This window comes from Dicentrarchus labrax, unplaced genomic scaffold, assembly GCF_905237075.1.
Source record: "Dicentrarchus labrax unplaced genomic scaffold, dlabrax2021, whole genome shotgun sequence".
In the NCBI taxonomy this organism is placed as follows: domain Eukaryota; kingdom Metazoa; phylum Chordata; class Actinopteri; family Moronidae; genus Dicentrarchus; species Dicentrarchus labrax.
Window position 1 is genome coordinate 8,399,705 of NW_026136724.1, and position 13,597 is coordinate 8,413,301.

Here is a 13,597-nt window from a genome sequence, read left to right on the forward strand (position 1 = left end):
CGGGTTTCCCCGAGTGCAGCGTTCCACCACAGGCTGCTGTCGTGTCAGCTCTGGAAGTAGAATTCAGGTTACATAACCACACATTAAATCATGACGGTTGAAGGTTTTCATCGAGGGCCCGTCCTACTTTTCTGATTTCATCCAACAGTGCGAGGCCCCAACAAGAGTTTACTGACTCACGCGTGGGCTGCCTGGAAAGACGGATGTCTGTGGTTACCATGGTGACGTTAGGGAGGGAGGGGTTTAGCACAAGTAGGCACCTGTAGACACTGTGCAGAGGGGCGACTGGCTGGTTGCCAGGGACAGGGGTGTGGTTTCCTACCAGCATGATTGCTATACATGCTCCAGATACAAGGTGATTATAGGTTACTGACACACAGACAGATGCTAAACAGTGTGAGGTTAGCGAGGCTAAATATTACATTTAGATATTAGGAAGAAGCATGTGATCAAACGGTGCAAGAGTTCACCCATAAGGCCTTGCTCCTTGACCACACCTGCTATGCCTTCTGTAGAATCTAATGTCACACTTCCAGGAAACGGATTAAATCCTTCTTTGCTCAATCACTATTTTTCCGTGCACAACTCTGTGTGTGTGTGTGTGTGTGTGTGTGTGTGTGTGTGTGTGTGTGTGTGTGTGACATGGTTTTGCTTGTGACACTGAGCCTGTGATTGAGTGAAAATAAAAGACGGTCCAAATGGGATTAGAAGTGAAAGAGAAAACAGACGGCCTTCCTGTTCGTCTTTGTGGAAAGTGTGAACGTGTTTTTTGGTGGAATCGGTGGAAACGGGGCACGTTGAAGGGAGTGGCAGCAACAAAACTCCCTGTGGGTTGGAAAATATGCCCACCTGAGCCCAAATAGAAAAGACACTGCTCCCCTCTGTTGCTAATTTTTTTTTTTTTTTACCCGTCTGCCACTTTCTCTTTTGTCTGTCTCTTTCAGTCTCTTATTTCTGGTCAGTCCACCTCCCTATTTTTGTCCGTCGCTCTTTCTTTTCTATTTGTCGCCTTCTTTTTTTGTTTCACTCTTCCTTTGTTTGCAGTGGGTCTGCCCCACCAGTATCTCATTACTCTAATCCTATTTATGAAGGAGACAAACACATTGTCACACACGTCTTTCTATGCATGCCTCTTTTTTTTCTTTCTACATCTCTTCCGCTTCTTTCATCAACATTTCTCACAAATTCATATGAAAGAAGACCATAAGCGAAATGTCTGAAATGAGCTGTTTAAACAATTTATTCAAAAATAACATGAATTTCATGTCACTTCATTTAGTCACATTGAGCTGTTTAGATGCGGCACCGTAGTGGTTTGAAAGTCTCCGTTGCTATCGTTCAAACTGTCAACCTCAGCCTGGCTGCCTTATGTAAACACAGCACTGTGATCAGATCTGGGATCTGTAGTCCCATTATTGTGTGTTGTTGTAGTCATGAGATTTCTCTTTCTCTCAGGAGAGATAGCAGAGAGAGGTCACTAATCATTTTGATCTATTGTAAGCCACTCACAGCCAGAAAATGCGATGTAAGCGCCGTTATTTTACCGTAAATGTGTTTGAAAGAATACCATATGAACTGTATTAGTCCAAAGAATATAAGGTGTGTTTTCTGATGTCTCAAAATGGCTCATATATTTAGCGACATCATGTATTGTACTTCACTTTTCTGATGGCAAGGGGAAGAGGTTTTATTTAATTGGTGGAGACATTTCTCTTTTATTGAACTCTGCTTCCTCTTCCAAGACCACTATTGTGTAGGAAATGCTCCATTGAACTTCGGTCTCAGGTTCGATATTACAAAAACTAAAGCGATTTGGTGGCCTGATTTTCTAAGCTGATCCACATTTTCTCAGATCCACATTTGTCGGCCACAGGCCTTGATGGAGGAATTAGCCTACTTTGTAATCATTAGGTGTGAGCTAATGCACAATGGGCTTTTTGTCATCTTAAGCCAAGACAGGCTTGTGTGCTTCTACTCCGAGTCGGCTAAAGTCAGCTAGACATTGTTTGTGTAGCGCTGATCTGCACTGATCGAGCACCAAGGCTGCTGTCCCAGCCAAGTTTCTCACATCGAATAAAAAGAAATAAAGGAAGAAATCAGTCAAATCTGTAATTTACCATAACAATACACTGTAAAAAGATCATTCTGGCACTTGGGTAGGTAAAGGTAGGCAATAAATGTGATTTATTTAGTGTAGAGCAGTCTTCGCAACCTTTTCTGTCAGTCGGACACCACACATCGTGTTACACACATTTTAATTGACTCTAAACTGATTTAACTAATAATGATATAAAGGTAGATATGGCTGTTACTATATTTTTGTCATACATTTGGCCTTAGTTTATAATTTATTTTACCTTTTAGCTTTATAATAATAATTTTTCTATTACTTTTAGTTATTTTAACAATTTACCATTTCTTATAGTTAACTATTTACAGTGTTTATCCAATATGTGCAGCTAATTTAACTATTTATCCATTAGTTTTTGCAAACTATTTCTATAATTAAGTTATCTATTCCAACCATTTATCCATTAGCTAACTCTTTCAACTGTTTAGTCATTACCATTTACTATTGCAACCATTCATCCAATACTTCAGCTGTTTTTCTCTGCTAATCTGCTTGCTTGTTTACAATTTCTTATGAACCAAATTGTGTTGTTTAGGTGTTATACGTGACTTAATATGTTGACATGTATTTTTAATCAGATCAGAATTTCTGTTTTATGTATTTACTCTGCTGTACAATCTTTTCAAGTGCTTCCTGGCAACTGCAGAAGTAAAAGGGCCTATTTTTACAATAGCATGTGTAAATGTTGATGAATAACTGGATGCAATCTTTATTTTTATTCTTCAGCCAAACATCGGGCGACTAGGCGTCCCTCATGGACCTTCTGGAGAAAAGGTGGCTGTGGTTGCCGTAGATGACTGTGACATCTCCATGGCGATTCGTTTCGGGAAGCAGATCGGCAACTACTCTTGCGCCGCCCAAGGCACCCAGACAGGACAGAAAAAGTAAGCTGGGGTCTTTCCTTCACTCATCTTTTCCTTTCTCTCTTTAGGTCTTTACACTCGTTATCTCCAAAAAGCATCCCACACACACACAAACTAGTCAGATTAATAGGTAAGTGTGTTGTGCCTCGGGGGCTACGTCAAATTGCCTTCATTACAACAGATTACACAACTCTCATTCTACAATCCTCCCCTCCTTTTGTCTTTTAATCTCTGTGTTCATCCTCCTGGCCTTTCTGCTGTCAGACATTTAAACAGCCAAAAGCTCATCTCAACACAGGCTTAATCTGACTTACTCTGTGTTTACCACACACTAATTTATTTTTATTTTTATAGTCTAAGAGTTTTGTTTGGGAGAGTTAGCATGCTGAGGCACATTTAGTCTGCAGAGGGTGGGGACAGAGAGAGAGAGAAAGAGAGAAAGCTACAAAGAGGAGTTAATGAGGTTACATTCCTTTAGGAACTTGTTGCACAGGTCACAGAAGCCGAGAGGCATTTAGAAGATACATTAACTGTGTCAAACTGGAATATACTAATGTACATTACACCGGTGTGTAATGTGGTTTAAACCAGCATCCCCCTGAAGTTTTGGGGTGAAAATTGCCTTGACATGAGCCAGAGTGTGTCTGGGGCACAGAGCAGGAACCACATGGCTTTCCGCTTCTTTTAGCTATAACTAGCAAGTGGTCCAATTTTATCCCTGTTGCAAAATAGTTCATAAATTAGTAAAGAGAAATTAAGTGCTTCACCTCAAATATCAGTTAGTAGTCATCAATCCATCAGGTTTCATTATTAATAATTATACAAATAAATTATTGAACCATTATTCTGAAGCAATACAGAAGCATTTCTGTACAACCACTAGGTAAAGAATATCTCTGAAGAACTGTTGGCTGTAAAACTGGTCCCGAGATGCACCACATTCCCATTTGAGTTATGAATGGATTTCCCTCATTAAATTCATTGAACACTCTTTGAATAAGCTCCACATGCTCCTGGCAAAGCAACAGTGTTTGTGCTGTATGTACACAACTTATACATTCAATGGTTTAGCGGGGGGGTGTTTTTGTGCAGCATTGCATAAATCTGAAAGCCCTTAGGTGTTTGATGTCGAGTGTTTTAGAGGCTTGGGGTGTAAGCAGCTTCCTACATGACCTAGTATGTGGACCCTTACTCTGTTAAAACTTTGGACACAATAAGCTTAATTTAGAAATGTCAATCATGGTAAGGGCTGATGCCTGACCTCACTCGCCCTTTCTGGTGTAAACTCAGGACATCAACTTGTTGTTGTTTGTCACTGATTTACAGCCAGAAGGAATAGAAATGAACAGCTCAGATGTGCACATCTGACTTTTTTTACATTTTGGTTTTCGCTCCATTTTTCTGTCTGTATCGTCTGCAGATCACTGGACTTGACGGGACCGCTGTTGCTAGGCGGAGTTCCCAACCTACCTGAGGACTTCCCAGTCAGGAACAGAGACTTTGTAGGCTGCATGAGAAACCTCAGCATCGACAGGAAAGCCATCGACATGGCCAGCTACATTGCTAACAACGGCACCACAGCAGGTTAGACATGCTACATGGTGCTACAGAGGTGGAGACATTGCTCATTTTTAGGAACAGCATTGAAATTGTCTGTAGAAACTGAGTTATCTGCAAACTTTTCAGAGACTCATAGTGAATGAAACTGCCAATTTAATGCTTAAAAAGAAAAGTATTCAGTAGGAAAACTACTTACTTTAGTTAAGCTCCTTTTAAATGAAGGTTTTCTTTAAATATATACCACGAGCAGTGAGCAATGATGCATGCTGCTATTATGGTTATATTTCTATGTTGTGTTACTTTGCACATACAGCCACTAATTATTTTTTTTTATGTTTGTCAAGGTTGTCCAGCAAAGAAAAACTTCTGCACTAATGACGTGTGTCAGAACGGAGGAGTGTGTGTCAGCAAGTGGAACACCTACAGCTGCGACTGCCCAACTGGTTATGGTGGCAAGAATTGTGAACAAGGTAAAAAGACTCACAGATTAAAGTGTTTTTGTCTCCAAAGGAAGGAGAATTTAAATTTTTAGGAGTTAAAAAGGAACTTTCTTCTCAAGATAGAGTCGAAAGTGTCTGTATTTAAGTGTATGCATTCATATACAGGTGTGTCTCTGGCCGAACGTGCCTGTATCGACATGCGCCTGTGTGTGTTTACCTACAGTAAGTGTGTGTGTGTCTTGAGGACTTCCAGGAAGTAGTGTGTGTTTGGGAGATCAAATGGGATAAGGAACACCTCCCCTGACTCAGTGTGACTCATGCAGCCTTCACAATGGAAAGTCACAGTAAGGCTTCTGCTCACTACTGTACAGACACTAAACATGGCCTCAGGTTTGGAGTTTTGTGACTCAAAACCCAGACTCAAAGGATGAAACAAAAGACATGCCCGCACACACACACACACACACACACACACACACACACACACACAATGACCTGACATAGCTGTCCTCGCTGCGTCTCCGTTGCCACCTCAGCAGACAAGTGAGGGGCACAGCTCATGTTACTCTAGTGAAGACCTATATACAGTACTTATAGAGGTAGGTAGGTATGTAGACAAACAGACGGACGGACAGATGGACAGACAGGCAGATAGATAGATAGATAGTTAAGGAAACATAAAAGCATCACAGCTTGTTAACGTTGTTGTTATTTACACTCCATAACCCATCTCATGTTCTTCTATGGTAAGGAGAGAACTTTGATTTCCTCCTTTAGGGCGAGCTTCCAAACAATGTGTGAAGGTGTGAATACCTCTCCTTGCCCTCTCGTCTATGAGGTAGCCGCCCAGCTAGTGCCAGGCCCCAGTATCCAGTATCTGAACTGGGCCGGGATCACAGCGAGCTGGGAAGAGGCTTTGGCTGCTCCATTGCTTGTTGACACATTTGGTTTGAGGTGTCACACACCAAGCTGCCACATGAGAAACAAGAGATTTGTTATCACGTATTTTACGCTGCCAAAATCATCCAGACTGGACTGACATGAAAAGACTGAATATGCACTGTTAGGCACCTTTTTTTATTTAAATTCTATCAGGTCAGATTTCAATTGTAGACCATTTGGTAAACACAAGGAATGTGTTCTGTCACACTAGCTAAAATCAGATTACAGTCATGTTAAAGATAAACATGCAATATATAGTAAAACATTGCTACATGCGCATGGATGGTATTAGCTTGTACATTCCCGGTTAATGAGTTAATATATTTGAGGAATAAATCAATAACAAACTGGCAAAAAAGTGTATTAGAGATGGCTTATTATAATTTAGTGTCTGTCACATCGCCCATGTGTTGTGTGTTCAGTGTTGTGTTGCCGTGAAGTTTGCTACGGATATTCAAGGTCCCTAGAGAATAAATCACGTTGGTGAGCCCCGACTTTTCATCTAGCACCATCATCAGGGCGTGTTTGCTCACATTTAGCTTAAAAAACAGTTGCATCTAGGTATAGCCTCACAGAGCTGCTAACAAGGCTGTGGACTAGAACTGAGTCTTAATAAATGAGAACTGAGGAGTGGCTGTTGTTTTACTTCACGATGGACTAAGCTTTGGTGTAGTAGTCAGACTAAAACCACTGTTGATACCTGTTACCAGAAACAAATATGTGCTTTGTCTCATAATTATAGCGTGTGTATGTGTGTATTTGTGAAGCTTCAGTTGAAATATGTGCCCTGGGGGCCTAAAAACATACTGAGTTTATGCTGTAGATTATACAGGAGGAAACACTTACTATATGTTGTGCTGAAAGGGACCCTTGCTGTGAATGTGTGTGGGTGTGTTTTTGTGTGTGTTTCTTGATCTCTCTCTCAACATGCACAGGAGCTTACACGGCATGTGTCATGTCTGTAGGATTTTCAGTGGATTTTCAAAATGTCTCAAGACATTGGATGTTTGTCTAAGAATTACTGTGTACTAATCCCAAGACATAAAGTAGTAATTATATCACATGGGTCTGCAGAATATCACATTTCAGCACAGTAATCAAGCTATTAATTATTAATAAATGTTTTGAGTATAATTCCAGTTCAAAATAAATAAAACATGGTAAGGACAACTGGTGGCCTCCATCTCATAAAAGTGATATTATCACTGCTAGTGTTCCTCAAAAAAGACCCATAAACCATCTTGCTTTATGTCACAAAGATGCAGATGCTACTTGTTGTCTCTCCTCATTGTTTACCTTTCTGTTTCTCTTCACTGAAGAAGAAGAATTATGCTGGACATGATTGCTCAAATTGCTGTTCACTCATATTAAAACTCTGAAACCTTCAGCTTCATATGCAGCAGAAGAGCAGCCCCCTTTTCTTGTTTTTTTGTGTTAAAGCAATCCAGGAGATTTCTATGAAGTCAGACCTGTAGACCGCAATGATCTAATGTGTTTATTGGAATTACACTAATGTTTCAGTGTAAATATGGCACAGATTTATCCTTGAAATGCTATGCATAGCACCTCTAAGCACATTAAATGCCAAACAATAATCATGTTTTGCCCACAAACTGATCCTTACTCTTCTCTCCTGTCTCGTCCCTGTTTAGTGATGCCATCCCCTCAGTTCTTTGACGGCCAGTCTCTGATCTCCTGGAGCGACCCAGACGTTACTGTCGCCATCCCCTGGTACATGGGTCTCATGTTCCGCACCAGGCAGCCTGCTGGCTCCCTAATACAGATCAATGCTGGATCCTCCTCCACTATCAACCTCATGGTGAGATACAGTGTACATGGCTAACAAATGATTGTCAACAAAAATGTCATCATCATCAGCATATAGTGCAAACATTTTTTAATGCTGAGTAAAAGTTAGGTGAATACTTTTTCATTGGAAGGGAATATAAAATAACTACAGTCTTGTCATCAGTCATTTCTCCATTTTTCCTACCATCCAGGTGAGTGAGCAACAGGTGCGTATGGAGGTGTTGCTCAGGCAGCAGCTGGTGGCCTCACTGGGCTTCCCCCAAGTCCGGGTCGATGACGGGGAGTGGCACCACCTCCTGGTAGAATTGAGAAGCGTTAAAGACGGCAAGGACATCAAATACATAGCCGCTGTGTCCCTGGACTATGGCATGTACCAGGTACAGGCAAATTACATCACAAAATACACCAGGATGTATACGTGGCTCAAATTGTCAAGAAAAAAAAGTACTCATTTTCAATTCTGTGTTTTTAAGCAGAAGTCAGTTGAGATCGGTCATGACCTCCCAGGACTGAAGCTGCAAACTCTTCATGTTGGAGGTTTGCCTGGAGTGGGCAACAATGTCAACAAAGGATTTGTTGGTTGCATACAGGTAAATGTATATGTGTGTGTGTGTTTCAAAATGGTCAGATTTTTTCAAATTGTGAAAAGAAACATAACAGCATTTTTCTCTTTTCTTCGACCACTTCTTCTTCTCCTCCACCAGGGTGTGCGTATGGGTGAGACGTCCACCAACGTGGCCAATGTGAACATGGCTCAGGCCTTGAAGATCCGTGTGGAAGACGGCTGCGACCTGGCTGACCCCTGCGACTCCAACATTTGCCCGGAGAACAGCCACTGCAGTGATGACTGGAGCACACACACCTGTGTCTGTGACCCAGGTAACATACACTTGCGCATGCACACACACACGTTACCCATATAAGCTCCTATATATCGCTCAGTAAGGTTTGAGTGTCACTCCTTCCTGTTTTCTCTGTCCTGCAGGGTATTTTGGAAAGGAGTGTGTGGATGCTTGCCAACTCAACCCTTGTGAGCACGTTTCCACCTGCATCCGCAAACCAAGTTCCTCCCACGGTTACACCTGTGAATGTGATCAGAAATATTATGGCCAGTACTGTGAAAACAAGTAAGGTCCCTTCCTCTGTGTGTGTTTGAGAGTTCAGAGGGAGAGCAGAGAGCGATTTTTTCTGATTGCACTTTATTTTGCCCTTAAAGAACAGAGAGTCTGCAAGAGTTGATTGTGTTAAAGATTTAGTGATGCTAAACGTTGCACCTCTAGATCTTTACTTTAAACAGATTGCATCTTAAACTGAATTTTAGGGAAATAACCTTGGTTAACCATGGTGAACGCTACCTCCAAGATACGCAGACATGTATCCAGATGTTAAAAATGCAGCAGACTAAAGATGGACTTTGCCTCCCATAGAGACAAAGCACACTAATCTTCTTTAGTTATGTTAGGCTTTTGCTCTTTTTGTAATGTTGCCAACCTCCTGAGTCCTTTAGAGCAGCTTTATTTGTCAGTAATCTCAGCTTGATAGTGATTGTGTGCCTGTGTGTGTGTGATGGACAGAGAGAGAGAGGAAAGATCAGGCATCAAAAAGAAATACTCAAACCATTAGGTGAAATTGGGAAGTCCATATATATGCGCAGAAAGTGGTGCTTTGGTTTGCAGTGTCAGCATTGTCTAAGAGCTCACATGAATAAGCAATCCCCGATTGAGAAGCAGTCATTTCCCCCTGACCCCTAACCCCTATGACATGCATCATGTCCTGTCTTAAGCAGGATGTGGGATTACCCCTTCATGCCTGACTGATCCTCGATAGGTGTTTAGTCACTGCTGCCCTCATACTGCCGTTCGTCCACTATCAGATCACATCGCTCAGTCGGAGATCGCATCTCTTGAGAGAGAAAGAAAGTGTCTGTGTGAGTTTGTAGGAAAGAGTCACACCTGATTCACTGACTTAAAAGTGTAGAGGAAGTTTATTCTAGATTTAAGGCAACAAAGAGCATTTAGTTAGATTAACATAGGAGATAGTCAACTATCAGATATGGAGCATGAAAAGATGTGATCAACCATCACTTTGCTTGTATGGCAAGAAACCTTTTATTTTTATTTTAGCCTAAAATAATTTGGAACTACAATAGATGCACTGGCCCCGCTGACAAAAAGACGTATCTTCTTTTTCCCAAAACAGATTTGACGACTCTTTTACTGTACAGTAGCTATTATTGTGTAATTATAATGCAATGTCACTACCAGCTTCAAGTTTAAAATACATTGTATGTTTTAGTCATTTGACAACATGTTAAATAGCATTTTAGGATAGATTTTGTGCCTGAAGTCAGTTACTTACTTATGTTTTGTCATTTGGAAATTGCAGATTGTTTTCACTTATAGGGTGAATTCATGTTTGGTGTTTGCTGTGAACACTACAATATCATATCACCACCTTTGAAGCTCATATGATGAACTTATTAGCAAACAGTTGCATATACACATTAGCCTTGATTTGGAATCTTGTTTCTGGCCACCTGATGAATGTAAGTCCTACATTTACAGCTCTGTTTTTGGTAACAACAAACAGTAAAATTGTGGGCCAGACAGCTAAACAATGAGCTGAATCTCACTATAAAGCTCCTTAAAGCTGAGGGGACCTTGGGGTGATATTTCTCACTAGGTTCATCACAAAGAGCAACCCCTTTCATATTGTCATTTGATACATTGTTATTTTAAAAATATCAATTATAGCCACTTTAATTAATGTGTCATTGTCTCTGATAACAGAGAGCAGAAGCCGTGTCCTCAAGGTTGGTGGGGGAGTCCCATGTGCGGACCCTGTAACTGTGATACCAACAGGGGATTTCACAAAGACTGCAACAAGACCTCTGGAGAGTGTCGCTGCAAGGTAAAAACATACACAACTTGACATTTTCCAGATTGATAGGAAATATATGAGCGTTTCTTTTTGTGATTCACTAGATTGTTTTTGTTCACAGCAAGGGTTGCACAGGAAAGGACAATAACAGCCAAATGTTTGGCTAAAGCTAAAGTGCAGAGGTTTTCTGTACAGTATCTATAGCAATATATATATATATATTTTAGAATTTAGTATCATCCTGTAATTGTTACATGTGTGGCCACTGTTCAGTAAAAATAATATAGACTTGCTTTATACATGGCATTACAGACTCACTAATAGCACCCCCAAATATCTAAAAATGTCCTCCTTGCTCACTTTTGATTATCTGAATATAGTATGAGTCATCTACTGTATATCTTCTCCTCATCTTGCAGGAAAACCACTATCGGCCAGAAGGTGAAGACACTTGCTACCCCTGCGAGTGTTTCTCTGTTGGCTCTGAGTCTCGAACCTGTGACCCCATGACTGGACAGTGCCCCTGTAAAGGAGGAGTCATCGGCCGTCAGTGCAACCGCTGTGATAACCCCTTCGCTGAGGTCACTCCCACTGGATGCGAGGGTATGTGGATTCATTTGTTTTGTAATTATGTGCATTTAAAATATGATTTTTCTCCATTTCCTTGATTTGTTTTTCTACTGACAGACTATAATGGTAAGGCAAGAAATAGTAAGATTAAATGTATTAATCCTTAACTGGAAATTGAGTGACTCAAATAAAATAAAATCTTAAATAATAGCTTTGAAGGTTGAAAATAATAAGAAATGTATAACTTATAACTGAAAAGTTTTACATTAAAATGCAACCCCATAGCTATTGCAAAATACTGTCACATGTGGATAATATGCTGTTTGTGATACCATGAATTCAGAGACATTTGTCTAAATAAAAAAAATGGTTTGAAGAGTTCATGACAAGGCCGATAAAGAAAAAAAAATCATTTGAGAAGTTGGGTGTATTATTCCTTTAGATGTTCAGGTTCACAAAGTGAGCCCTGATGAATCGATGAAGTGTCAAAGGAAGACAAATAGTGTCGCTCACATCTGCTGGTGCTGCAGTTAAGCTAACTTCACGTCTTTGTCGCCACCCAGTCAAGCAGAAGAGGCGAGTCTGGCTTGCGGGCGAACTTGGCAGTGGGACTGCACACACACAATACAGTAGAGATGAATAGAAGACAAAACCACAAAGTCCCCTAATTGAAAATGAATGTCAGTGTGCTTACTGTTTAACCCAATAAGAAGCTCTTCAAACTCTCAGAACGTGTTTGGACTTTTAATGGACGCAAGTTCTTTGATTCAATATTGTTAGTTTTTTTTGTTAAAGTAAAATATTCCCCAAATCTAGCTTTTTTCATTTTTGTTTAAGTGGATTTTCAAATCTTAAAGGTCAAATAGATTTGGATTAAGGGAGGAAGTGAAGATGAAAGAATGAAGCAAGCGAGAGGTTTCTTTGGTCATGTCCTACGGGTCACTGAAATGTGACCATCCATGGCAGGCCTCATACCGGTCTGTCAGCTCTGCACCAAACACAGCAGAGCCGAGACATTCAATAAAGCTGCTAGTGTGGTTGTGCGGTTTAATAGAAATGATCCTCAAAGAAAGGCTAAGTGTGTTCAGAAAAATGGGAAAGTGAAAATAGTAGGTACATGAAGACTAGAGCTAAACATGATGAGCTTATTCAATCTAAAGTTGAAGGTTTATTCAGGTTATAAAGTTATGTGTCATAGCAGTGAAGTAGCACTTAAGAGTTAATGAAACATAGGGATTATGGACCGTGTGCGACTAACAGGAGCCACAAACAAGCCAACAGGCCTGCAGGTCCCAGCTTGGTTTGTCTTTATTTATTATTTATTTATTTATTAACCCAGATATGCTGAAATTGATTATGTATCACAGCTTGTGTAATGGCTCTGCAGGCTTAATTTGGTTAAATGTTACTGTGTTGGTCTGTCTGGCTGTTTCATAAGATCACCTAGGTGGCGTCCTGAGGTCTGGATAAGCGGACGTTTACTGTTTAAAGGAACATTTTTGTGGTTCAAATTCAGGTGGTCCAGCTTCTTTTAATGCCTATTTAAGTATCACATAATGCTCTCAAACCAATGTTTAGCTTCCAGCGCCTACCTGTTATATCATTGTGATGAGAGTGGTATGTGGTGGGAATGTTGTGTGTTTACCTACCGGCCCGGAATTAATCCCAGCCTCAGGTTTCAAACCGTATTCACATCTAAACCTTATATGTTCTGTTTGCCCTTTCCCTCCTCAGTGGTCTACGAGGGCTGTCCCAAGGCGTTTGATTCAGGCATCTGGTGGCCCAAGACCAAATTTGGACGCCCCGCCGCCATGAGCTGTCCCAAAGGATCCATCGGTGAGTGCTCCGATGACAAAAGGAACATGTGGAGTAATTATTTTGTAATGTATATAGTCAAAACAGTGTGTTTTAAATTAATTTAAATGAATGATAAAAAAAGAGTTTCTTTGAGTCACAAAGTCTACGTGCCAAAATATTCACAGTTATTGAGTAACAGCAGTTAGATCAAGCTGCACAGGTAGCTGTGTTTTTGTGAGTTCATGTATTTGAAGGCATAATGAACACACATGCTCTCTGATTGGTGCTTTATTACAACAGAGCTTTCTCATCAGCCAATCACACCCAGGTTTGTCTGTAGAGACTCTTGGAATAACACCAGGTACATGAAGAGCTGACAGTAATACCCCTCCTCCTGCAGCTGTGTGTGTGTGTTTGTGTGTGTGAGAGGGAGAGAGACCTTCGAGGTGAACTCCAGATTCGAGTTCACTGACCTGCTCCCAGTAAAGCACTGTCACTTTCCTGGTTACCCCCTTAGTTACTGCCATCTCCATGGTGACCCCTTTGTTGTCTCCCCAGACTCAGTGGGGAATTTATTTGCAAACATTGCTTGTCGCCTTCTCCTA

General features: G+C 40.8%; 1 protein-coding gene across 11 annotated transcripts in view; it reads left to right on the forward strand.

The window, feature by feature from the left end:
- celsr1a (cadherin EGF LAG seven-pass G-type receptor 1a) overlaps positions 1–13,597 on the forward strand; it is an 89,936-nt gene that overhangs the window by 59,161 nt on the left and 17,178 nt on the right. For 6 of the 11 annotated variants that reach the window (XM_051391792.1, XM_051391799.1, XM_051391795.1 and 3 more), the window contains 11 exons: positions 2,858–3,015; positions 4,415–4,578; positions 4,899–5,024; positions 7,589–7,755; positions 7,937–8,122; positions 8,222–8,335; positions 8,450–8,624; positions 8,731–8,872; positions 10,535–10,655; positions 11,045–11,228; positions 12,930–13,031. In XM_051391792.1, coding sequence (XP_051247752.1) covers positions 2,858–3,015; positions 4,415–4,578; positions 4,899–5,024; positions 7,589–7,755; positions 7,937–8,122; positions 8,222–8,335; positions 8,450–8,624; positions 8,731–8,872; positions 10,535–10,655; positions 11,045–11,228; positions 12,930–13,031 — 1,639 coding nt within the window. Of the gene's footprint in view, positions 1–2,857; positions 3,016–4,414; positions 4,579–4,898; positions 5,025–7,588; positions 7,756–7,936; positions 8,123–8,218; positions 8,336–8,449; positions 8,625–8,730; positions 8,873–10,534; positions 10,656–11,044; positions 11,229–12,929; positions 13,032–13,597 lie in introns of all 11 variants that reach the window. The other 5 variants (XM_051391791.1, XM_051391796.1, XM_051391797.1 and 2 more) reach the window with 1 other exon arrangement.